The sequence below is a fragment of the Mauremys reevesii genome, linkage group 12, assembly GCF_016161935.1.
Source record: "Mauremys reevesii isolate NIE-2019 linkage group 12, ASM1616193v1, whole genome shotgun sequence".
Classification (NCBI taxonomy): Eukaryota; Metazoa; Chordata; order Testudines; family Geoemydidae; genus Mauremys; species Mauremys reevesii.
Window position 1 is genome coordinate 17596926 of NC_052634.1, and position 26578 is coordinate 17623503.

The following is a 26578-nucleotide window of genomic DNA, read 5'->3' on the forward strand; positions in this document are numbered from 1 at the left end:
CTCAGTAGCCAGTGGCACCCCTGAAATCCAGAAGAAATGGCCAGATAGCAATATCTTGAGATGCCTCAGACAGAGTTTCTCCTTCTCCTTTGGTGGGGAAGCTGGCTGGAGTGAATGGCCTGAGGTGTAAGGCACTACTTTCTTTCTGATTCAGGTGGCGGATATGTGTGGTGGGCTAATGAGAACACTTCTGTCCTAGAGGAGGACTGAATTTTCCAGGGACGGGGACAGGGGATAGCACAGTCTGACATTGTGACTCTATTGCATGGCTTCTTGACACACCTGCTCTCTCCCCACTAGATCTGCAATGGTTTGGTGCAGACGACTGGCTGGCCATCCGTGGTGACGTGCGTTGGGAACTGGTTTGGAAAGGGGAAGTGAGTCTGTTTCTTCATCTCTTAAGATTTTTGTTGTGGCTTCTCTCAAGTGTTTTGTTGCTTAATCCCCGCCCTGAGGAAGTGCCTGATTCACACCCTGGTAGTGGCAGGAAACGACACCCGACACAGAAACCTGTAGACTAACTTTGGTTTATGGTCATGGTGGCACTGTCGAGGCCTGGCCTGAAACTCACACAAGGTCCTACAATACAGCTCTTTTGCGTGGCAGGGGAGACCCTAAAATGCTGAGGCTTCCCAGCGAGGATAGTAGCACCATTAAAGAGGCAGCTATGCTGAGCCATTTGCCAATGTAAGCTCTGTGCACACTGCATGTCTCCCTATGTTCCTTCCACTCCACATAGCTGCCCGTCAGTGCTTTGAGGCAGAGATTCCTGAGGTGTTCCAGCACTCAGGGCCTGTCTTGGTAAGTCATCAGCTCTGAGAAGAATGCTTGTTTACCCAGCAATGGCTCGATAAGCCATGGCCACCTTGTTTTATATGTCAGCAACTAGTGATCATGTGTTGCACCTGCTGGGCCCTCTGTCATGATCAAATAGGGTGATGAGCACCCGCCTCGCAAACTGGTCAGGCAGGAGCCCATCTCTGCCTTTGCTCCCCATGGTGCCAGCCCCCCACTTGTCCTCACTGGCCATAACTTTGGATTTGGAGAATTTTCTTCCTTCCCTGTTTCTGTGGCTGTAAATCTGCATATCCTCCCGCCCTGCTTGTGTTCGCTGCTGCCAGGAGCCCCTCTGCTGCAGTCCTCATCCAGGCCTTCACTTTCTCTCCCTTGACTGCTGCAGCTCCCTTCCTTAACATGCCAGTTTCCAGCCGCGGCGGAATACAACATCCCCTTCTGCGCATACGGAGCAGGAGCCCATCCTTAAACACTTACTCATTTGTGTGGGAGCCAGTTCTGTGGTATCCCTCCATGGACTCAAAGCAGCCCAGCTCTCCTCTGATCATGGGCCTCTTATGTTGCTTCAGTCACACCACATTGTTCATGCTTCTCCTTTGCTGATACTGCCACCTGTAGCAGCCTTCCTGGCTCTTTGCCTCGCCCTGATTTTACAGCTGAAAGACTGTAGCTGTGACCATCTCTTCTGGCTTGCGCGTGTCCCCTAGTTTTGGCTTTTCCTGGATTACCGCTTTACCTGTATCTCTATTGCTAAGCTCTGATGTGGTTTGGGCCCTCGCGGTATATAGGAATGGTGCTACCCAGAGTGAAATTGCTGGTTATGAACTATTGGCCCATTATTGTCCATTTCAAGCAATAGTGGGGGCTGCACACAGTCACCTCCCTAGTGCATGCCCTTACCTTTGAAAAACATGAGCAATGCTCAGTTCCCAAATGTGTGGGCCCTTCCTCCTAGGGAGGAGGATATACAGCAACGGCGTTCTCATGTTCCCTCTTGGGTTAGGTTGGCCCAGTCTTTGGTGCAGGGTGCTTCTTACTGGAGTCTGCCATGTTCACGCCCACTGGCCAAATCCCCTCTGCTTCTCCCCCACAGCCCAAATTGTCATTGCTGTTTGGAACAGGAGAGAATGTGCCCTGGTCCCTCCATGCCCATGTGCCCACATCAGCTGAGCTGGGAATCCTGTTGAGCCTTTCTTAGCTGCTGGGGTATAGGGCCTGGGTGTGGAGGAAATGGCAGGACATTGAGGGCCTGCAGGGAAGACTCTCAGACTCGTCTAGTGGATATATCTCAATAAATTGTCATAACTGGCAAGCACTGTAGAAATGCTGTACTAATTGTTTCTCTCGTATCCTTCATCAGGAGAGGTCTGATCATGGGCATCTGGAATTCCCATACCTCTGTAGGAAACATCCTGGGGTCCCTGATCGCTGGAGTGTGGGTTTCGTCAGCCTGGGGCCTGTCTTTCATCGTGCCTGGGATCATCATTGCAATCATGGGAATCGTCTGCTTCTTGTTCCTCGTTGAATGTGAGTGTGAGCTGGGCCTAGATGCTTCATCACAACCTCCTGCTGGAAGACTAGCTGTGCTGCAGCATTCTGCTGGCCTGGGGATGGGGAAGGTGGATACAGACTGTGGCAGAGAGGGAGGCAGCTTCTCAGGGCTGGTCTACACTGGGGGTGGGAATCGATCTAAGATACGCAACTTCAGCTACGTGAATAGTGTAGCTGAAGTCGAAGTATCTTAGATCGAGTTACCTACCATCCTCACGGTGCGGGATCAATGTCTGCGGCTCCCCCTGTTGACTCTACTACCGCCGTTCGGGTTGGCGGAGTTCCGGAGTCGACAGGAGTGCGTTCGGGGATTGATATATCGCGTCTAGATGAGATGCGATATATCGATCCCCGAGAAATCGATTGCTACCCGCCAATACGGCCGGTAGTGAAGACGTACCCCCAGTAGCCTCTGCCGGGAGAACAGTACCTGGTGCAGCATCGCTGACACCATGCCAGCCCTCCATAGTGATGAGGAGAGAACTGGCTGTATTCAATATTTAGGTTTGGCATCTAAAGCCTTTCAGCTCTAGGACCCTGGCGTAGCTGGTGAATGGTGCTGAAACCTCTCTTCAGTATTGGCTTAACCTCTGGCAGGGCGCTGTCCCCTTTGTGCTGGTGTCTGAGAACCCTCCAGCAAGCAGGTTCCCTGGCAAGAGCATTGGTGGAAGTGGCAGATGGAACCAGTCGGTGCTGGTGCATATCCATGGGCTGTGGATTCAGGCTGTCAGAGTACTCTTCCCCAGGAAGAGGGGGGTTTTACGAAGAGGGTTTTCTCATCGGTGTTTGAGATCAGTGTTAATCAGAGCTAGCTGGCAGAGCTCTAACTGTGAAGAGCAGACTCTTGATGGACCAAAAACTGATTATTCTGCAATATCTCGTTGAGCTGATGAATTCTGAGTGAGGATAACCTGGGCACAGGCAATCTATGGAAAGAGTCAAGACTGGAACCAGGGTCTTTAGCTCAGTAACAAAAGTCCTTATCTGATGGCCTGTGTGGAAACAGTAGGTGGTGTCAGAGCGGTTCTCATGCACAGAAGTCAGTGTTCTCCTCTCTTTAGAGCTTGAAAGGCTTGTCTACCTTTGGGGTCCATATGGAACTGTCCTCTGTAGTACCGTGCTGCGTGGCCATGTGGAGACTTTCTGGGGGAAACACTAGAAAATGATGGGCCGGCCGATAACAAGAATGAAAACCTTGGAAAGGGGTTTGGCTCTCCAGGGAACATGAAGTCCTAGAAGAGCGATGCCCGAGGGGAGTGACTGCAAAAATCTCTTATCCCTCTCAGCATGTGCACCTTGGGCCCTGGCAGCCTCTCTCTGTGGTGGCACACACTGAGGTGCTGAGCGTCTTTCCGACTGCCACGCAGAGCAGTAAATCGGCAGCATGGGAGCTAGCCATGGGGAAAGCTGCACTAAGCTGGGGCCCACTTCCAAGCTCAGTATGTCGCAGCTGCAGCTGCTGTGGGGGGGCTTTTGCAGCCACATGACGCCAGGAAGCTGTCTGCTGCAGGGCTGAACTCTTACAATGGAAGGCGTGCAGAGGGGCATCTTGACATCCAGAGAAGTGAAGCAGGGACAGCAGTGAAGAGAGGGCCGGTCCTGGGAGTTCATATGCCCCCTTGCCTCCAGCAGAGATCTTTGTGGCTGCATGGTACCGTACAGTGTGGACAGCTTTCAAAGCTCTTTGGGGTACATGGCTCACCTAAGGGGAAAAGCCTCCCGGTCAGATGCCATGAGAATCCTCACGTGGTGCGCTGCTGTGCTTGCTAGCCACTGACGTCTGGGGACCCCAAAGCTAAAGGGAACGTTGGGCCAGACCCTGACTTACAAAGGGATTGAGGCACCTGAAGATGCAGAGAGGTGCCTAGTGGGATGTACAAAAGTGTCCAAGTTAGGCCCCGGGAAACTCCTTGTCAGGGGATGTTGTGAAGGCCAAAAGTATCACTGGGTTCAAAGAAGAATTAACTAAGTTCATGGAGGATAGGTCCATCAACAGCTGTTAGCCAAGATAGGCAGGGAGGCAACCCCATGCTCTGGGAGTCCCTCGCCTGTGACTGCCAGAAGCTGGGACTGTACAACAGGGGATGGGTCACTCGATAAATTGCCCTGTTCTGTTCACTCCCTCTGAAGCACCTGGCACTAGTCACTGTTGGAAGACAGGATACTGGGCTAGATGGACCTTTCGTCTGACCCAGTCTGGCCATTCTTATGTTCTTAGGTACCTCTCTGCATCTTTAGATGCTTGATTCCTTTGTGTCTCTTGCCCCACGGGACTCAGCTCAGAGCACCTTTTAAACTTCAGACTAGGAGCACTTTGAATGGAAACAACAAATAGCTATTGCCATCTAGTGGCAAGTGATGATACAACTGCTTCCCTATCCTGGCCATGCTATTGCTCTGCATGGCTGCCCTGAATTGTCCACTCAGCTCTTACCGCCAGTGCTCTGGTCTCTGAGCTCCCCTAGAGGTGTGTAGATCTGCTGCCTGCCAGGCATGCTCCCTATAAAAGCCAAGGCCCTCTCCCACTCATCTCTGCAGCTGGAAAATGGAGGGGAAATGAGCCCCTTGGGAACACTTGGGGTCTTCCAGTTCACTTCACTTCAGGAAATAGTCACTGGTCTCTAAAGTCGTCACCTTTACTGTGAGCTGCAGCCGAGCCTTGGCTTTGCCGTCGCTGATGAATCTTGGACCTGCTTTTCAGATTGCCATAACTGGGGCCTTTTATTCTTCAGGCCTTGTAGTATGAAATGTTGTTTACACGCTCCTTTTCCTAGTTGTGGGGCTCCTGAGTTAGTGCACCAGAAAGCTCTCGCCCTGTGGGGCGGGCTGCACACATGCTACAGACTAGGGACTGCTAGATTAGTTTCCCACACTGGCTGTTGTACGTGTGCTGAGGTAACGGGAGGATGCAATGAGGTTGTTGTGTGTGGCAGTCGCATGGAATCTCTCTCTCTCTCTCTCTTTCAGATCCTGAAGACGTTGATTGTAGCCCACCTCTACACCATGTAAGTTAACTTCCTTTCCAAGCTCTCCGAGGAATCCGGGGCTAGGCAGAGTTTCCTCTTCCCCTCTCAGCAAGGGCAGTGCCATTTCCGGGGATCACAGTTCCAAACCCCAGCTTCCAGAAGGTTTCCCATTTCCCTGGTGTGGGGCTAGCAAGGGATATCCCAGCAATTCACTCTGCTGTGGTGCAGCAAAAGCTCTGATGTGCAGCCATAGCCGCGGGAATGGCACAACTTAACCAGAGGTGCAGAATCGCTCAAGGAGGGTGTTCCTGATGCTTTGGCTGTTGAAATCTGGCTTGTGTGCTGTTGGGCAGTTCACTGGCTGAAATCTATAAATAACCTGTAACAACATAATTCCCCCCGGACACCTGTGTGGAGATGCAGTCTAATGTTCTTGGCCTGTCCCCTGTGCAGATGCCTCGATGGAGGCACATTGATCCCATGACACATATGGGGCTCTGAGCTTTCCTACTTTAATTAGCCATGTGGCCTCCCTCGCTAAGAGCACTTTGCAGGCTAGAGACACATCACGTAGCTGCTGTGTGTGAGTGCACTGACCAGGCAGCTCTTCGGCAGAACCTAAGAATGGCTGCCGACAGCTGCTTGACATTATTATTATTTATTATTTAATGAACTTTTTTCTAAAATGAAACTTCATGGGGGAAAAGTGTTTTTTTTAAATCCACCTTCTCCCTCCTCCCAGCCTCATACAGCCTTGATAGAAACTGAATCTTTCAGGTTTCCCCCTTTTCTCTCCCGCCGCCCCTGGAACAAATAGAAAAGCTGGGGAGGGAAGGAGAGGAAAAATGGAGTTTGTACTGTTGGCAAGTTTTTTCCCTTGAAACTCGGACACTAGATATGTGTCCAGCACTCAGGCAGCGGGATTAGCAGCACCGGCCGTAGGCAGGTGTAACTGTCAATGCACAAGCTCATTCCTGACCTGAATACCCCCACGTTTGCAGTGGTGGACTCCAGTGCACCTTGGTACATGTTTTAGCCATGGCCTGTCACACTCCTGCTCTATTAGGGCTGGTCTACCCAGAGAAATGTACTGGTATAATGATACTGCTGTATTCAGTATAACTTCCTGTGTGGACATTCTTATTCCACTACGGCAATAGAATTATACCAGTATACTTCTGCTGGTAAACGTCCCCAGGTAGACAAGCCCTTAGTCCTGTCAATCTCTTAAACCCAGAGCCAGGTTACATCATAACAGCCACACTGGGTCAGACCAAAGGTCCATCCAGCCCAGTATCCTGTCTACCGACAGTGGCCAATGCCAGGTGTCTCAGAGGGAGTGAACCTAACAGGTAATGATCAAGTGATCTCTCTCCTGCCATCCATCTCCACCCTCTGACAAACAGAGGCTAGGGACACCATTGCTTACCCATCCTGCCTAATAGACATTAATTGACTTAACCTCCATGAATTTAAGGCAGCTTGGAGTCCTTGGCACAGCCTCAGCCTGGCATTGGGACCTTGCCCTGCCTGGGGCAGTGTTGGCAGGGGCTGCCCATGTGAGCTGGTTGGAGTCAGGCAGGCCTAACACCCTCCTTTCTGGGAAAACTGAAAATCACTGTTCCATCTTCCGGGGACCTGGGGCTGCCCGAGCAGCGAGGACTCTGCTTCTACGACCCTGACAGAGAACTTCAGGGAATGGGCTCTTCTGACATCACCCCACAAGAACTGATGATGGGGTGGCAGCAGTGAGGGCCCCTGTTCTGGTGGTGATGGCAGGGCCCCTCCCCCCAGCCCCCAGCAGTGGCTTCCACTGTTAACGAATCCATGGAGATGCATGGCATAGCTCATTTGTCAGCTATTGTTTCAGGCTGTCTGCAACCTCAGGCAGGTGTCACTGCCTTGGTTCAGCTTGGAAACATGACCCAAGTGTTTGCAGCCATAAGGGCTAGAAGCAGCTTTTGGTGTGTGTTTGTGGTTTTTTTGTTTCTTTTTAAATGACAACTGAGATTTGTGACCCCAGGAGTGAGGGCCCTACACATGGGCCTATAATGCCTGGCCTTGAAACAGCAGGCTTGTTGTGCAGTTGTGTGACACTGCAATACTTCATCCCATTATACTGATGGGCCTGAGCATGAGAATAAGCTGTACCTGCAACCCAGGGGAGGGCTGGGCTCGGCAGGTGTGCCAGGCCAGGGTATGGGGACACTCTGCTCCAGCTGCCTGAGTGTAAACTGCTGGGCTAATCTGGTTTCAGACGGAATCAGAGGAATCAGAGGAGAAAGACCCTGAAGTGACGCTCTCCACTGATGATGGGAGCTGTAGCCGAGAGAACACTATCGATTCTTCAGAGTATCCCAAAGAACCAGCTGAGCAGCCAGAAGCCATCAGCTTCTTAGGAGCCCTCAGGATACCTGTGAGTAGAAGAACCAGGCTGCTAGTGGGTCCAGAGTATTCTGAACAGGGGGCTAATGTCCTGTGGGATTTGGGGTGCCACTTGCTATACACCAGCACAGACATAGGTGAAGTCCAAGGTGTGTAGCTGAACATGAGAATGGCCATATTGGGTCAGACCAAGGGCCATCTAGCCCGGTATCCAGACTTCCCACAGTGGCAAGTGTCAGCGAGGAATGAACAGAACAGGGCAATTTTATCTAGTAATCCATCCCCTGTCATTCAGTCCCAGCTTTTAGCAGTCAGAGGTTTAGGACATCCAGAGCATGGCTAATGGCCATTAATGAACCTGTCCTCCATGAACTTATCTACTTCTGTTTTGAACCCCATTATAGTTTTGGCCTTCACAACATCCCCTGGCAACAAGTTCCACAGAGTGACTTTGCGTTGTGTGAAGAAATACTTCCTTTTGCTTGCTTTAAACCTGCTGCCTATTAATTTCATTGGGTGACCCTGGTTCTAGTGTTTATGTGAAGGGGTAAATAACACTTTTTTTCTCCATACCAGTCAAGAATTTGTAGACCTGTTTCATATCTCCCCTTAGTTGTCTCTTTTCCAAGCTGAACAGTCCCAGTCTTTTTAATCTCTCCCCATATGGAAGCTGTTCCATACCCCCAATCATTTTTTGTTGCCCTGCTCTGTACCTTTTTCCAATTCTTGAGATATCCTTTTTGAGATGGGATGACCAGAACTGCACACAGTATTCAAGGTATGGACATACTGTAGATTTATATAGTGGCATTATATTTTTTTGTTTTATTATCTATCCCTGTCCTAATGGTTCCTAACATTAGCTTTTTTGACTGTCGCTGCACATTGAGCAGATGTTTTCAGAGAACATCCACAACTTCAAGATCTCTTTCTTGAGCGGTTACAGCTAATTTAGACCCCATCATTTTGTATGGATAGTTGGGATTATGTCTTCCATTGTGTGTTACTCTGCATTTATCAACACAGAATTTCATCTGCCATTTTCTTGCCTAGTCACCCAGTTTTGTGAGCTGCCTTTGTAGCTCTTCCCAGTATGATTTGGACTTAACTATCTTAAGTCATTTTGTATCATCTGCAAACTTTGCTACCTCACTCTTTTTCCAAATCATTTATGAATATGTTGAACAGCACTGGTCCCAATACAGATCCTTGCCTCTCTCCACTGTGAAAACTGACCGTTTATCCCTACCCTTTCTTTCCTGTCTTTCTAACAGTTACTGATCCAAGAGAGGGACCTTCCCTCTTAACCCATGACAGCTTACTTTGCTTATGAGCCTCTGGTGAGGGACCTTGTCGAAGGCTTTCTGAACATCCAAGTATACTATATACACTGGATCACTCTTGTCCATACGTGCGTTTGACCCCCTCAAAGAATTCTAATAGATTGGTGAGGCATGAATTCACTTTACAAAAGCCATGTTGACTCTTTCCCAACAAACCGTGTTCATCTGTGTCTCTGATCATTCTGTTCTTTAGTGTAGTTTAAACCAATTTGCCTGGTGCTGAATAGGCTTACTGGCCTGTAATTGCCAGGATCACCTCTAGATCCTTTTAAAAAAAATTGATGTCACATTAGCTGTCATCTGGTGCAGAGGCTGATTTTAAGCAATAGGTTACATATCACAGTTAGTAGTTCTGCAGTTTCATATACGAGTTCCCTTAGAACTCTGGGGTGGATCCCATCTGGTCCTGGTGACTATTACTGTTTAATTTAACAATTTGTTCCAAAACCTCCTCCCCTGACCCTTCAGTCAGAGACAGCTCCTCAGATTTGTCACCTTAAGGGAATGGCTCAGGTCTGGGAATCACCCTCATCATCTGCAGTGACGACCAGTGCAAAGAATTCATTTAGCCTCTTTCCAACAGACATGCTGTGCTAAGCTTAGCATCTCGATCATCCAGTGACCCCACTGATTGTTTGTTTGGCAGGCTTCCTGCTTCTAATGTTGTTGTTGTTGTTGGATTTTCTGTTAGGTTTTGTCTTTTGCTAGTTGCTCTTCAGATTCTTCTGTGGCCCGCCTACTTGTACTTCTATCTTTGATTTGCCTGAGGGCAATTCTACACTGCAAAATTAAGTCAGCCTAAGGTATGTCATTGTACAGCCACCCAAGTAACTAAATTGCTTTTGCACGTCCATGCTACTCTTCTTGTGTTGGCGGTGTGTGCTCTCACCAGGAGTATTCGCACCAATTTAACTGTTAGTGTGGGCATTGTGGGATGGCTTCTGAAAGGCCGCACCAGTCAATGTAAACAACACCGTGTCTATACTGGCACTGCGTCAACCTAACTACATTGACCTCAGCACTACGCCTCTCACCAAGGTGGAGTTATTAAATTGGTGTAGTGGATGAGTTAAACTGGTGGGAGCTACATTTTAGTGTAGACGCTTAGAGTTAGATCAATGTAAGCTGCCTTACGTAGAATTCTGTAGTGTAGACAAGGCCTGAGTTTATGCTCCTTTCTATTTTCCTGAGTAGGGTTTGACTTCCAATTTTTAAAGGGTGTCTTTTTGCCTCCAGCCACCTCCTTTTTTTAAATTTTGGGGTATGAATTTAATTTGTGCCTCTATTATGGTGTTTATAAAAGTTTCCATGTAGCTTGCAGATATTTCACTCTTGTCACTGTTCCTTTTAATTTCTGGTTAATTAGCTTCCTCGTTTTTCTGTCGTTCCCCTTTTTGAAGCTAAGTGCTACTGCGGTGGGCTTGTTTGGTACGACTCCCCTCACTTCCCCAATGATGTTAAATTGAATTACGTTATGGTCGCTTTTACGAAGTGGTTCAGCTATATTCAAGTCTTGGGCCATCCTGCACTCCCCTGAGGACTAAATCAAGAATTGCCTCTCCCCTTGTGGGTTCCAGGATTAGCTGCTTCAAGAAGCAGTCATTTAAAGTCTCTAGAAATTTCATCTCTGCATCCCATCCTGAGGTAACATTTACCCAGTCGATATCGGCATAGTTGAAATCCACCATTATTACTGTTTTCTATTTTTGTAGCCTCTCTAATCTCCCTGAGCATTTCATAGTAACTCTCACCATCTTGGTTAGGTGGTTGATATATACTCTATACTCTTCTTATTATTCAAGATTCTATGGTACAGTTTGATTCGTTTAATATTTTTACTATATTTGACTTGGTGCTTTTTTCCCCATGTATAGTGCCACTTCCCCACCAGCAAGACCTACTCTGCCATTCCTGTATATTTTGTACCATGGTATTACTGTGTCCCATTGATTGATTGTCATCTTTCAACCAACTTTATGTGATACCTATTATATCAGTTTCCTAATTTAATACCAGGCACTCAAGTTCTTATTATTTAGACTTCTAGCATTTGTATGTAAGCACTTATAAAATGTGTCAGTATTTAGTTGTCTGCCTTCATGTGATTGTATGTATTAAGTGGGACTCTTCTTCATATGACTGTTTCTCTCCGCTTCCTACCTGTATTTTATCTATTCCTATCATCTCTCCTTTACTAGGCTATAGGGAATCCCCATTAATAGATCCTCCACTATAGGATGTCTGTTCAAACCATGTGGTCCTCTGAACCTGTCAGCTTTGGCCCAGCTCTTAATTTAAAAAAATCCTCTACAAACTCTTTAATGTTGCATGCCAGCAATCTGGTTCTGATTTGGTTTAGATGGAGCTCATTCTTCCTGTATAGGCTCCTCCTTTCCTACAAGCTTCCCCAGCTCCTAATAAACCTAAATCCCTCCTCTGAACACCATCATCTCATCCATACTCTGAGACTCTGCAGTTCTGCCTGTCTGTCTGGCCCTGTGTGTGGAACTATCCTACCATGGAGGTCCTGGACTTTAATCTCTTATCTAGTTTGATTTCCAGGACCTCTCTCCTACCTTTCCCTATGTCACTGGTACCCACATGTACCACAACCACCATCTCCTTCCCAGCCCCGCCCATAAGTCTGTCTAGATGCCTCAAGAGGCCCACAACCTTCACACCCGGCAGGCAATTCACCATGTGGTTCTCCTGGTCATCACAAACCCAGCTAGCAATATTTCTAATGATCGAATCTCGGAGGGGCCTTGGTGCCTTCCCTGACCCATCTGTGTTCCATGTGGCCTCCATTACTGCAGTAACTGAGCACCTCACAATCTCCAGTGTATCTTCTCAACCGCCTGTGAGGCCACTGTCCCCATTGTACAGAAGGGAAAGGGAGGCATGGAGACACCCCTAGGGTTGCTACCTTTAGTTGGATGTATTCCTGGAGGTTTGATCACATAACATAATCTTTATTTAATGATTAATCTTTGGTCCCTGGAGACTCCAGGACAATCCTGGAGGTTGGCAACTGTAGACATAGCAGAGCAACAGATTAAAAATCAACTATCGTGCTTAAAAAAATGTATTTCAATACATTTATATTTTTTTAAAATAAACCTATTGAAAATTAAATTTTGAAATTGACACCCTATACCAAGGCCTAAAAATGGTACAAGCTGTTAAAATTTCAATTTAAATAAAATTCAAGCAGGCCATGTTCATTGCTGAACTTCTAAAGGAAGTCAAAGCACTGACTTGGGGGAAGTCACTGGCGAAGCACCTGGAAGCAGAGTTTGTTGAAGTGCTAAACCAACTTTTGACAGCAGTAGCCTCTTCTGCACATGCAGAGAGAATTCTTTACTTTCTTCACTTCAGTTTATTCAACAAGTTCAGTTCCATGACTTTTTTTTTCCTTCAAAGTTGAGAAACCAATGTGGGACTTGAAAAAGTAGGAAAACTTGTTTTTCCTCCTCCAGTCTATGAATAAAAGTGAGGTGTGAGTGGATGAGGCCTCCTGTTCGAAAATTCAGAAGGACAATGCTCAGCTGCTCTTCCTGATCTTTATTTTAAGAAAGGTGGCTAGTGTGCAGTGGGCATGCCTGGGGCGTCAGAGAAATCCAAATGGATGCTGTTTCCCTGGGAGCTTGTAACTCCTTGTCTGATTGTGCTTCGGATAACATTCCCTCAGTGTCGGCAGCGTTCCCTATTGGCCTATGCTTCCCGAACACCTAGAACTCTGCAGATACTGTGGTGAAGCTGTTTAATTGTCCAAGGTAATGAATGAGTTTTAAGATGATCATTAGCACCACTGATGCACCCGACATAGGGGATTGGGTTGAAAGCAAATGGGGAGAGAGAAGAGGATGGAAGAGGGAGGATAGGGGTCCCCTCTGTGCCTTGGGGTTTTCAGACACTAACCCTTCTCCCCTCCATCTCCTCCCCAGGGTGTGGTGGAGTTCTCCTTATGCCTGCTGTTTGCAAAGCTGGTCAGTTACACTTTCCTCTACTGGCTGCCTCTCTACATTGTGAATGTTGGTGAGTCACAGGAAGCTACTAATGCCCATTTAACTACTTCACCGGGTGTGCTCTGGATGGAGGGTTCTCATTTGCCTGCCTCCTGGCAGGAGTGCACAGGCTTCCCGCAGAGAATCTTGCTAATTTGCCCTTAGGAGCAAGAAAGTGTTCTCTGCTTCCTCATAAGTGTTCAGTCTCCTGGGAAAACCTGGCAGTGGTTCAGGAGTGTGGGGACCTCAGCTGAGGGACACAGACGTCCACCACAATGGCAGCTCAGCTGTTGTGGCCACCTGTTCTCAGCGATGCCCATCATGGTGCTGGGCAGGTCCATGGGGTTTAGATGCTCCAAACTGAGCAAATGACAGTGCATCCTGTGCCTGCAGTCTAGGGTGCAAGTCCTGCCAATGGGCTCCTAGTGAACAAGGTGTCTTCCTGGGCATCCACCAGAGCTGCTTCTGGCTCCCAGGAGATCCATACCCAGCACCAGTGGATGCCTGTCTCTCGGCCCCAAGAGCTCTGGCTCCTGATGCCAGGAGAATAACCACACAGCCGGAGCTCAGGCTTGCTCTGAACTTCTGACAAGTGAATGTCTCTGATGTATCTCATTTCATTGCAGCTCACTTCGGCGCTAAGGAGGCTGGGGACCTGTCCACGCTCTTTGATGTTGGCGGCATCCTAGGTCTGGCATTCTTCATTCTTGCTTGCTGTGTTGCCGTCGTGGACAGGGAGGGATGATGGCTTGTGGCTAAAGCACAGGCCTGGGAGACAGAGAGGAGTTGTATCCCTGGCTCTGATCGGGGTTCCTGGGGGGACCTTGGCCAATTCAGTTATACCTACACTGTCAAATGTGTGTCCTGATTTGGGTGCCTACCTTGAGATGAGGCGTGACTCCCAGAGGTGTTCAGTACCCACCACTCCCATTGCTAGCTGGAATCGTGGGTGCTCAGTGCCTCTGACCACAAGTGTCCCAAATTGGCTGTATGCAATGCGTAGGGCTCCCTGTTCTCTGCCTGGGCTTTATCTGAAAAATGGGAGTAACGCTTGCCCTTCTCACTGGGGCAGGGGATGTAAGGATTGACTCCTGTTTGTAAAGCATGTTAAGAGCTGCTAATAGAAGTACCAATTATTATCACACATTTTTTTTTTATTCTGCTCACCGATTGGCTTGTAGTGACAGCTCTTTAGAATCCAGGCCCTCACTGCATATGTCTGTTTTCCAGCTCACTGAGTGAGTCTCCTGGAATTCTCTCCTCTGCCTGGGTCTAACCGGTCACAAGACAGTAACATCTGTCTGCAGGCCACAAGCACCTTTCTGAAATCATGTGGGAAGGCAGCAATGGGACAAACCCCTGCTCTGGCAGAATACAAAGGAACTGGGGTAAAAATCTCTCTGGGGATTGGTCCTGCTTTGAGCACGGGGTGGGACTAGATGACCTCCTAAGGTCCCTTCCAACCCCGAGATTCTATGTGACTTTCTCATGCAGGAGGCATTCTGGCTGGTATCATATCGGACTACACTGGCGGCAGTGCCACCACATGCTGTGTGATGCTGATAGTGGCGGCTCCTATGGTGCGTATTGTGATGGAAAATGTTCACTTGTCCTTGGTCATGAGGGCTTGACGTGAGCCTCTGCAATGAGTGGCCAGATGGAACCTTGTGCAGGGAAGTCTGGAACCTGGGGCGGGATCGGCATGAGTCACAGTTTTCATGTCTAGCTCTTGTTCCTGGACGAGGCTGTTCACTCTGGAGCTCTGTAATGCTCTCCAGTAAGAGACGGGTGCTGTAGAGCAATTCTCTCAGGACGGCTGGTCCTCTGCCTAGTCAATGTGGGTCTGAAACAGAACAGCTGTACTCCACTATTAATGTTCAAAACTCCTAATGCGTCGTTCCAAGTAAGGCTGGAATCAATCACTGAATAGGGACCCATCTACTCCCTTTAGCTGGGATAGAAAGGCACCTTCAGGGTCTTGGTTTCTCCAAGAGGAATGGAGGTTGGGAGCAAAAATGAACGAATCAGGGAATAGCCATCCCTTTTGTCCTAAGGCTCTGGAGTTCTCTGCAGCACAGAGGAGCTCTTGGTGCAGCTGTGAATCAGTGAGGTGCGGATGGCAGTCCTGCTGCTATGCAAATCTGGCAGGAGGCTGGCATCGGACTGCTCCCTGCTGGAGCTTCTCCTCTGTTCGAATGCATGGTGGCTCAGGCAGGGAAAATGGGGAGCCTTCCTGTCTACTTTGCGCGGCACCCAGTAACAGCCAAGAGGCTGTTCTTAAACTCTGGCTGCTCATCCAGGCATCCAGGACTGTCAGACCCTGCTGCACAGTGCTGGGAAGATGGGCCTGTTGGCAGGTATTGTCTGGGCTGGTGGCAGGTTATGGTACCTCACCAGATCAAAGGAGCCAACGCTGATAGTTGCTGAAAATAATCCAACTCCCCCATCACAATGGATAGAGCCCTGCAAATCTGCGGATATCCACGAGCTATGTTTGCAGATCGGATGCAGATACTAATTATGTATCTGCGCAGTGCTCTAATAATGGGACTCCTTCTGCCAGCCCAGAAGTGTCCTGTGGGTTCTGGAGTAAAGGAGGAGTTAAAGTTAAAATGTTTGTGGTTTTTCCCCCTATGGGTAGTATACCCCCCATGTCTGTGCTGAACTCCACTTCGGTTTGACTTCACTGTTCACCCCTAAAAGCAGCTAATTGGACCAAGTTGCAATGTGAACGCACTCTGACTCTTAGCTGCAATTCTCTTCCCAGCCCAAATGCCTCTGATGCTGCAGTCTATATCATTAGTGCGAAGCTGTGACAGTGAGACTATGTCTAGGAGGTCAGAATGCAGGCTCTTGGTCCTTATGCCATGCTAGAGCAGTGATAGCACTACAGAGACAAATTATTTTGTATTGCTGGATTTCACCTTCTTCCAGACTCAGCATTCACATAGCCCACCAAATGAAACTGAATCTCAAAGACAGCTATGTTTGGCTAGCTGTCCAGTTACCAGCTGCTGCTATTTTATCTGGCAGTCAAACTACAGAGCTGAAGGCCAAATGAGAGATTCTGGCTCTGTTATTCCCCTTCAGTCCTGCCCTCCCACAAATAGTTGCCAACATCTGCTCTGGCTGACTTACTCAAGTCACACTTTCTAGAAAGACTAAACATTTTTCTAACCAAGAAATAATTGAGTGCAAGCAGTAAAACTTAACCTCCTGTTAAAAGCACATCGCTGAGTGACCAGCAGGTGTCTCTAGAACGCTTCCCATAACCCTTGGCTTCAGATGTGATTGGCTGGGATGAACACTGGCAGGATTGACACTGACTCATGTTCTTCTGCCATGTGGCCATGACCCCCCCTTCCCTCAGCAAGCAAGGATGGAAATAACTCTCTCCTTAACATGCCACAGTGGGCCTCTTTTCCCACACTCAACTCCACAACTCCTAAAAAGATCTCCATTCAGGATAATGGCTCTTAACCAATCTAATGCTGCCTTGGAATGAACAGTGCCCTCTGATCGCTGAATGACCCCCCACCCAGCTCATATGTCTAATTGGCTCTCCTCACCCTCTCTGTTCTACTCTTGTCTGGGAGAAGCGACAAGAGACCGGTACAGAATCAATACTGCTGCGTCCTCCACCCTGACGCATCTGGTTCCAGGAGTTTAGCATGGAAAGCATGAGAACTTAAGTGCTGGAGTGCAGGTTAGGTTTGCCCAAGAGCCTTCTTGAGCCGAGGCCAAATTCTGTGAGCATTTCCTTTTGTGCTGAGAGGGAGCTGGGCACATGTACTGCCCTCAAAATGCCTCAGCCACAAACTAGATCTAAAATAAGGACCTCTGTGTATTTAGGCAGCTAAGTAAGTGGGCTAACATTCAAAGGGAATGAGCACCCCAACTGCTGGCTTCAGTGAGAGCTGCAAGTACGTACTTGGACTCTCAGAGAATGGATTTAGCACCTGACATTAGGCCCCCAAGATAGACAGTGGTGGTCCCTCCTTTGTCTGAACGGATCCAGATGTGGACTCAGGGGTCTTGCATACCACTGCAAGCTAAAATGCTCTTCGCTGGGAAAGGGGACAGAACCAGAATCCAGGCAGGACTAGCTCACTGCACCTTGCAACTCATCTGGGACCCAGGGATGCTCTGCTTGATCTCGAGAGGAAGGCGAGTTCCTTCTTGACTAGGGGGTGGGGGAGGAACTTGTGACAAATCGCTGTCTGTGGTCCAGGATTGTCCATGGGGGGGTTTCCATGGAAATAACCCTGATACTTGTGCCCACTTGTTATAGCTGCAGCTAGGCCATGACATTCCACCCAGCTGAGGTCTATGGAGGAGAGCAGAAATTAGCTAAGGGGCTTGGTAATTCTAACCTGCTGACATAATCAGTTTCTCCGCTTTGCTTCCAGCTATTCCTGTACAATCACATTGGCCAGAATGGAATAGCCAGTTCAACAGGTAAGTAGAACTTCAGACCCTTGGGAACAAACCAGTGAGTGATTTCACAAGTTTCTGAGTTTCTAGATGTGCCTCTCTAGAGGCAAATAAACCCTCTAGACTCGTTCTCCCGTCTCCTCCAGAATTATCTGCCCTAGGGAAAATCTTAACTAGTAGACCATGGACTGTAGTTATGTACACTGGGAGAAGATGTCTGATGCTAGAGGGCTCTTTAATCTAGCATCCAAAGGCAGAAGTAGCTTCTAGTACCTTAAGTTGGTGAAGCTCAAACTGGAATAAGATGGCTTTTTTAACAGGGAGATTGGTTGACCATTGGAAGAATTCATCTAGGGATGTGGTGAAATCTCCATCATCTGGACATCTTCTTATAAATCAAATCATGGCCCCAACAGTTATTGGGCTCATGCAGGAATTGCTGGATGAAATTCAGTGGCCTGCAGGAAATCAGACTCAGTGATCACAGTGCGCCCCTCTGGCCTTAAAATCACAACTAGTCACTGGTGCCACACAGTTGCTATTGCTGTTATTTTAAAAATCCTCCCTCTCCACCCCCCGGCAACACCCCATTTCTGCCTTCAAAACCTGTTTGTATCAAGGTCCCCAGCAAACCTTCCTTTGATCCAGGCAGTTCTGGGCTGAGCCTCACTCACTCACTGTCACCCTTGTCAAAGCACCCAACTATGGCTGAGAGCTTCAGAATAAAGTGATGCGGTCACCGCCCAGAATGTTCTCTTCCCATCAGCACTCAGCCTTCCCCAAGCCTCAGCTTATTCTTTTGTCACCACTGTAGTCACCTTCTAGGCCTTAGAATAGCAAGGGGGAGTGCAGATGCAGTGGGCCCCAACTAGTCTTATTTCATCTCCTGGCCCTCTCCCCAAGACTCAGGCTCCAATCACTTATCAGCTAGGTGACTGAAATGAAGGTCACAGCATCATTGAAGTCATGTTGTAAGAGTTTGTTCCTGCCTGCAGGCACTAGGGGAGCAGAGGAGGGAAGACGTGACCTTCTGAAAAGGAAGAGTAAATGTGTGACATAGAACTTGTCCTGCAGTGACCTCCAGAATAGTGTGTTGGAGATGAAGAGTCCCCTCTTCACCTAACAGGGCCTTCCTGGGCTGCCAGTAACTCCAAATGGCTCTTGCGTCCAATTCCCTTGCTCCCATGGTGACCCCGTTGTCCCACTATGAACTCAGTGGCAGAACTGAGAGTTCATAGAAGTTAGAAGCACCCGGTAGATCCTACCAGTACAGGGTTGTTCCCTACAGTAGAGTGTAGCAAATACACAAATCTCTGACTGGATCGCTGTAGGATCTTGGCATACAGCAGGGCCAGCTGTGCTGTAGTATTGATACTCTTTCTCTTTTTGCAGCTATGCTAATTGTATGTGGTGCCCTGGTGAATGGGCCTTATTCTCTCATTACGACAGCCGTTTCAGCTGACTTGGTAAGAATTACACTGTTTGTTTTGTTTGTTTTGTTTGTTCTTGGGGCAGGTCTATACTTAAAACACTGCCGCACTTTAGTGACGACACTACCTATGCTGATGGGAGAACCCCTCCCGTTGGTGTGCGTACTCCACCCCCACCCCACCGACAGGCGGTAGCTGTGTCGGCGGGAGCAGCCCTCCCGTCGGTGTGGGTACTCCACCCCACTGACAAGCGGTAGCTGTGTTGGTGGGAGCAGCCCTCCCATTGGTGTGAGTACTCCACCTCCCTGACAGGTGGGAGTTATGTCGGCGGGAGCAGCCCTCCCGTCAACATAGCACTGTCTACACCAGGGGTTAGGTTGCTTTAACTGCATTGCACAGGGGTGTGGATTTCTCACACCCCTACATGATGTAGTTATGTGTACCTTATTTCCTAGTGTAGACCTGGCCCCTCTCGTCTCACTTGAGCCTTTTTTCTTATTTTTTGCCTGGCTCAAAGTTTGAGGCCTTCCATTCCAACTGCAGCTTTTTGTGCACCGCCTTCCACACAAAGGCTGTTCTGTCCCTTCTGAGCTTTGCCATAGAGGGTTGTTACTGTGGATCACGTGCAAATACCCCATCTTGGGCCTCTCATTAGTGCAAATCCCTCCTCCCCTCCCTGGGCTAGGATTGCACACAGCACAAGTGCAGGAAAGTCTTCTCATCACTGACACCTGGGTTGAGCACTCCTGGTGGCAGGGGGACAAGGGCTGGGATGCTGCATTAGAAACCTGGAGGGATTTAAGTGATGTGGTACGGAGTGCTCGGACATCACCGAGGCAGTTCAGAAGGATTTGTGGTTTTATGCAATCCGCTGGCTGTAAGAGTCCCTGAGGTAAATTCCGCAGAGCAGCCAAGCATAATAAGATATTTGCTAGCATCTGTTTCAAAAGATTTAGTCCAGTCCAGTCAGTTGTGCAAGGATATTTTCTGTTGCTGCTGCTTTTAAGACTAGAACCTCTTCTTCCCAGTTCTGGCACATGCTTGGACTGACACTCTTCAGATCAAATGTAAGGCTAGTTGGTAAACAGCTCTATGGTCTGACAGCACAGAGTCCCATCCCTTGCCATGGCCCCACTGTCAGCAACTGCCCAAAAGTTCCTCTAACGAACTGGAAGGCCTTCTGAGGGACAAGGGAGCTGTCCACACGCTGCTCGCTTTCTCCTCTAAATAACCTTCTCCTTAGGAGCTTCCTATTGAGACTCTATTAGAGGGGGGAGGGATAGCTCAGTGGTTTGAGCATTGGCCTGCTAAACCCAGGGTTGTGAGTTCAATCCTTGAAGAGGCTACTTAGAGATCTGGGGCAAAAATTGATCCTGCTAGTGAAGGCAGGGGGCTGGACTCAATGACCTTTCAAGGTCCCTTCCAGTTCTAGGAGATTGGTATATCTCCAATTATTACCTTACCACTATACTTAGTGTTTTTACAGCCTGCAGTTGGGCTTGCATCAAGCTAACTTCTATGCACAATACACTTTTGAAAATTCCATCCTTCATTCCCTATGAATTAACTTTTGGGTTGGTTTTTTAAAGATGACACTTTCAGCTTGTTCAAATTTGAAGACATTTCTACCCGCTTTCGTAACTGGCTTCAAGTTAGGATTTTGGGGGTGGAGGGGAAGGGAAAGAAGGGACTTAAAATCTAACTCCAGTTGAATTTCAGTGATATTTGGGCACCTGGCTCTGAAACCTCTTTGAAATCCCTGGCCTTAAAAACTTTACAAGCAGAGTTAATAAAATCAGATGGGATTAAAATCATTGGATTTTTAGCTCTCGCAGGAAAGGTCTGTTTTATGTTTGTGCCGTGCCTAGTACAATGGAACCTTGCACCTGATTGGGGTCATTGGGCACTACAGCAATGGAAGTCCTCAGTAACAATCCTATTATCCATTCATCAATCTTACTATCAACTCAGGCAAACTACGGAGGTGCCACCCCCACCCCTCCTCCTCCAAAGATTCAGTACAAATGTAGCTGAAACACTGTAAGAAACAGCAGAGAACCTGACCCAGTTTTGGGCAGCCAGATGCAGTAAATCTGCGAAGAGGCCAGCAAAAAATCAATTTGCCCCCAACCTTCAGTCTTCAAAAATCCCTCCATTCCAACCAGCACAAGCCAGGACTCCCGAGAGGCCAAAGCAGTTTCTCCTTCAGGCAGAGCAAAGGACTTCAGCCATTGTGAGCTCTCGTGCTCCTCGCCTGCCTTTGGAAGGTGGCTGTAGGAGGCACATGAAATGTGCAGAAAATCAGACTATTGGAATGCTGCCCCTGCTTGGTACATGGAAGGGAGCAAGCTCCCAAAGATGTCGCTTACTGGTCTAAGAATCTCCCTCCCCAGGGCAAGTATTCAGGAAAAGGATTTCCCCTCTTCAAAGAACTGTCTCTCTAGAGGGTGTGTTCCTAAATCTGCCTGTCACAGAAGAAACCTCTCTGGCATTTTGATACCAGCATTCCTTGCTGGAAGCTGGAGACAGGTCCTGGACTAACCCAGTAACCAGAATGAGTCAGGGTTAGGGTGACCAGACAGCAAATGTGAAAAATCAGGACAAGGGCGGGGGGGTAATAGGAGCCTGTATAAGAAAAAGACCCAAAAATCGGGACTGTCCCGATAAAATCGGGACATCTGGTCACCCTAGTCAGGGTTCAGGATGCACTGAATGGATCACAAATTTGTACCCCTCATTTTTACTCCAGTATTTTGATTTTATTTATTTATTTATTACTTCCCGCTCCTGCACAGGGAACTCACGAGTGTCTCAAGGGAAATGCAAAAGCCCTGTCCACTGTTACAGCCATAATTGATGGGACTGGATCTATAGGTGAGTAGGGTTGGCTGTACTAACCAAGGAGGGAAAACTGTTCCCAGAACTCCATACAACAGCAGGAGAACCTAATTCAACCCCCCAGCTCTCCTGCCCCCAGTAGGGTCTATGTTCCTCTTGCCCCCTGGGTCCAGCACCCTTTGCCCTAAGGGAACACAGGCTGCAGGTGAGCTGGGAATGGTCCGGGGCCAGCCTGCTTTACTCAAGAGAATGGAAAGGGAGAGAGACTCTACTTCCCTCTGCAGGGATGGTGATTGGGTCCCGTAAGCTTACAGGACCCATTCTCGGGCAGGCAGAGAGACGGGAAGGGAGGGGATAAGACCCAGGGGAACGGTTGGGTTCCCGCGGCCCTGGGGGTCGGAGCTAATGGTGCAGGTGCTGCAAGGAGCTTTTCAAACTACCAAGTAGACTCAAACTCCACTGCCCAGAGGGCCCTGGCGATTAAACAGTCCCCAGTGCCCAATAAATAACCCTGTTGTGCGACTGAGCTGTGCAGTGAGGCACCCCCAGGCTGGGGCAGGAGGAAAGCTACTGCCGGCTGCTCCAGCTCTGCCTGTGGCAGGAGCCAGGGGGGTTCAGGCACACTGGCTTCCGGAGCAGGGCTGTGGGGCTAGTGCTAGCCATGTGTGGAGACTGCTCAGAGGGGAGACCTGGAGCAAGCTCTTCCGCTCTCTTCTGGCCCTCGGGAAGCGGGAGCTGGATCTGCAGGCCCAGCTGCGGCATCCGGCGAGTCTGGCCAGTGCCTGATAGCAGGGGCAGTGGGAGAACCCAAGGGGGCATTGCTGAGCAGCAGCGGCTGCCAAGGTGGGAGTGGGAGCAAGGGGGGAGATGACCGAGAGAGCAGGCGGAGGAGCTGGAGCCTGCGGCTCTGAGCGTGCGACCTTCAAGCACTCACTCCAGCATGTGTGCCAGAACTGGCGTGGGGGCTGGGTATGGGTTTTCTGCCCTGCATATGCCAGTGCCCAAAGGCTGGCTGCCCGGGATGGTTCATTGCTGCTAGTGATATGCTGTGTTTGACCTTTGCAGGTGCTGCTCTGGGCCCCCTGCTGGCAGGGCTGATCTCTCCCACTGGCTGGAACAATGTCTTCTACATGCTAATAACAGCGGATATCTTGGCTTGCCTGGTGGGTTTCTCTTGAGCCTGCTGTGGCTTCTTGATTCAGATTAGGGGATTGGTGTGCAGCTGGGCCAGGGGTTGTGTCTCATTTCACAAGCTAAGTGTCTGGCCTGGCCTGCATTTGGATGGGTAGCTGCTAAGGAAAGGCCAGGAGCTGTCACATGTAGTGCTGGTGCCTGAGTATTTGGTGCTCTTCTCTCTGAGGCAGCATTGAATTTCGGGTCCCAGCATCCTGAGGGATTAACATCATGTTTGACGGACAGCACTCAAAGCCCTTGGCATGCTTGTCAAGGCTAGAGGGAGGAACCAAATGCCAGTGGGGTTAATTGCATATGTCTCCCAGTGTTACTCCTGGAGTATCAGCTGGATACAGGATTCTTCATTTTCTGCCCTAAACTCTCTCGTGTAGTGCTGCCGTGCACATGTCAAAACAGCAACTGGTTCCGCTGTCAAGGAGGCTCCATTTCAGTGCGGGGAGCATTTCCATAGCTTAGAACAGGCTCTGGGAGCCTTCAAGATAAAAGGCAAAAGGGCTGCGTAAATAAGACTGTCGCATGCATGGTGAAAGCGGTGGGCTCTGCATAAAGCCAGGCACAATGAACAGCCTCTTCCATCTGTAGTGCTGCTTTCATGCACCGCGGGTTCTCTTAGCCATTGTGAAGTGGTTCCTAGATTTGTGTAACAGCCTCGGCTCACAACCGCTTTGCTCTTCCTAATTCCTTTGTGCTGCGCTGGGGCATCGAAAGAGAATCTGCACTCTTTTCTCCCCCTTCTTCTCTGACAGCCAGTGCTGCTGTTAACTGCCCAGGGGTCGCTGAAAGGGACAAAGGGATCGGTGGGCAAGGCGTTGGACTGGAAGTGGGGCTACCTCGGTTCTATTCCTGGCTCTGTCGCTGACCTGTGCACAGCACCTAGCACCACCGTAGGGCCCCAGTCTGGGTTGGGATCTGTGCTCTTGCAGTATTCCTCCTCCCCACCCCCAACGACATCACTGTGCTGCCTTTTTGCTGGCTTTCCACTTCCATAAGGAGGTAACTCTGCTGGAAGGGAGCCAGGCTCACTGTGACTTGCATCCTGCCCCTTTCCATGTCATTGCTGGACATCCTGCTCTACATCAGGAGCTTTTCCACTCCTCTTTTGTCGGATTTTTGATTGCAGGGGTGCGTGTTTTTTGCTTTGCATGAACACGCTAGAAAACAAGACTTTGCAGGAATAGTCATGGAGATGGCAAATGATGTAAATGTTTCAGAGCATTTGCAGAAAGCAAAGCCTGTATTTAACCAAGTGTTGTCCTTGGAAACCTGATGTTAGGAATATGCTCATCCAATCAGGGGTTAGATATAGACCCTGTGATTCCTTTGTCCTATCAGAATTTTGACTCTTGAATACTCACAATGAAAATGCTCTCAATTGACAAACAAGTATTCCCTGGAACTGTGGTGAATAAATAATACATTTATAGACAATACATGGCCTGACAAACTAAATTCAGACTAAAACATTCATCCAGTTGTTTGCATCCTTCTCATTCACTCCAGGGACAGGGAAGGTGGTGGTGGGGACTGTATCTTCAATACTTTCCCAGAGGCTAGAATCATAAGTCAGAGATTCATCTTGAGTGTCTTTTTCCCTTCCAGTTCCTTTCCCGGGTGGTGTATAAAGAGATTAAAGGATGGTGTGGCTGCTACACAAGAAAAAGAGGGTACGTGCTTCTAAAATCCCAAGTTTGTCGTGTATTTCTATGACTGTTCTCAGATCTCCTGTAACACTGGCAGAGAAGCCTTCATTTCCAGCAAAATATGCAGGTATGGCACATGCTGAGTGCACATAGGAGTTTTAGATCTAAAGTAGGTGCCATTGAAAAGGGAAAAATACTGTACTTGGGTAATTTACCTCTACTGCTGCATTCCCTGCATTTAGAATGGGAAGCACCCCAAATGCTGCTATAAATGTTTTGTCTTTGTCCAGTCTTTGATGGAACCCCCTGTACAATGAATGCCTCCCCACCCCCTCTCCTATCCCCCACGCATGCCCAAAGGGACACCTAGCGCCTGGGCCACAGAAGAACCCAGGGAGAGTTATGACTGTTCTAATGACCCAAGAGTTCTACCTCCAGCCCTGCAAAACCCTATTAATGTGTTCTAAATGAATTGTCCTTGTGTGTCTTCTTAGCTCTTCTGTGGCACTAACACATGCAGTAGTGTTGGATGGGAAATAGTTTGTATTGTGAGTATCTTTGCTATTTTGCTGCTGCAGCTAATTCCATCTGCGATTTATCCTGATTTTTCTTTCTTGGCATTTGTGGGGTAAACTTGAAGGTGTCTGTTCCGTGGCTAACTAAAGAAGAGCAGAGACCCAAGGCACAGTAGTCATACAACAGACTTCTAAGGGAACAGCTTCCAAAGAAAGAATCCAATATGTCCATCTCCAGTGCCTGACTGTGACAGCGGCACATGCTGTGCTCTGGGTCATATTGCAGAGTAGTGGGGCTAACTGACCAGAATACTGTCTTGAAATGTCCAAACACACACTGATCTGGACACCAAATTTTTAGTCCTAAGGCCAGAAAGGACCATCAGATCATCTTGTCTGACCACCAACTAGTGTGTGAAACTAACAATTACAAGCGGCAAAGTACATAGCCCCACTGCTCCTCTAATCTTGCCAGTGAATCTAATGATAAAAATAGAAATGTAATGATGGACCAATCAAAGTAATTTCCAAGCCTGTGTAAAATGAAGGTAATAATCATGTGTCTTGTCCTGGAGTCAAAATAAATTAATGAGATTGTAGACCACATTTCTCAGAGGCCATCTTTGCTCTTTAACTGACAATCCCAGGGCAGCTCGTGGTGGTATAGGGCTGCGCTTTGCCAAGCTGTGTTCCCGCCATGCTCTCAGGAGCCTGGTACGCTATATCTTGGTTACGTTTACAGGTAAACAGCTTTTTTGGTAGCCATGTTCTGGGCCCCTGTGTTGTTACGGTAAGTCTGGCCCAAGTCTCCTCCTCAGCCCTGGTGCAGGGTAATAAGACTCCTGCTTTCATGTCTCGGCTACCTTGTCACAAAGGGCCCGGTTCTAGCTTCTCCAACCTGAAGGAGCTCCCTTTGGAGTGATGGGAGTGACGTGTGCCCATCTGCTGGCAGAAATGGGCCCCAGGGAGAATGTGCTGTGAGCAGCTCTGGCTTTGGGAATGTGCCACTCTGCGCTTGCTGGGTCCACCAAAGGGTGGCAAACCTGCTTCCTTTATGTGGGTCAGTCAGGGTGATGCGTCAGGCTCTGTTTAGAGCCCTTTGGTGTCCGAGGCTCCAGTCTGATCCCTTGGGAAGGGAATATGGTAGGCTCAGCCAGCTAATGGCAGCTGGACCTCAATTTATATCTGGCTGGTTCTGCCTTCTTGAGAGTCACCTCAATAGCAGCCTGGAAAAGTAGGGCTATAGCCAGGGTGCCTCTTGTTGCATTTTATGAGACAAGGTTCCCTTTTTGGGGGGCTTGTGAGCCTGGCACAGCTGGGAGAACTGGGCCAGAAAGCTGTGGGTTTGAGTCTCTGCAGTGTGATTCTGGCTCATCCTCAGCGATAGCTGTGCAGAAGCAAGGAGAGGGAGGAATGCTGCAGTGCAAGAGCTGCAACCTTCAACTAAGACAAAGGCCCAGATCCCCACAGGGACGTGGGC

At 48.8% G+C, this 26578-nt stretch overlaps 1 protein-coding gene and 1 long non-coding RNA gene across 3 annotated transcripts in view; one reads left to right on the plus strand and one right to left on the minus strand.

Moving 5' to 3' along the window:
- SLC37A2 (solute carrier family 37 member 2) overlaps window positions 1-26578 on the plus strand; it is a 60855-nt gene that overhangs the window by 33036 nt on the left and 1241 nt on the right. Inside the window, exons 6-17 of one of the 2 annotated variants that reach the window (XR_005586791.1) lie at window positions 301-377; window positions 2156-2322; window positions 5314-5351; window positions 7570-7728; window positions 12988-13078; window positions 13674-13736; window positions 14542-14627; window positions 17457-17505; window positions 18874-18947; window positions 21707-21785; window positions 22815-22912; window positions 24543-24710. Coding sequence is in view for 1 of the 2 variants with exons in the window: in XM_039496744.1 (XP_039352678.1) it covers window positions 301-377; window positions 2156-2322; window positions 5314-5351; window positions 7570-7728; window positions 12988-13078; window positions 13674-13736; window positions 14542-14627; window positions 17457-17505; window positions 18874-18947; window positions 21707-21785; window positions 22815-22912; window positions 24543-24607 (1046 nt within the window). In the remaining variant the exon portion in view is untranslated. The remainder of the gene's footprint in view (window positions 1-300; window positions 378-2155; window positions 2323-5313; window positions 5352-7569; window positions 7729-12987; window positions 13079-13673; window positions 13737-14541; window positions 14628-17456; window positions 17506-18873; window positions 18948-21706; window positions 21786-22814; window positions 22913-24542; window positions 24711-26578) is intronic. The other variant, XM_039496744.1, reaches the window with a different exon arrangement.
- LOC120375807 overlaps window positions 14282-26578 on the minus strand; it is a 44453-nt gene continuing 32156 nt past the window's right edge. The window contains exons 2-3 of the long non-coding RNA XR_005586792.1: window positions 17755-17939; window positions 14282-14369 (exon numbers count right to left, since the gene is read on the minus strand). This is a non-coding gene — a long non-coding RNA (uncharacterized LOC120375807). The remainder of the gene's footprint in view (window positions 14370-17754; window positions 17940-26578) is intronic.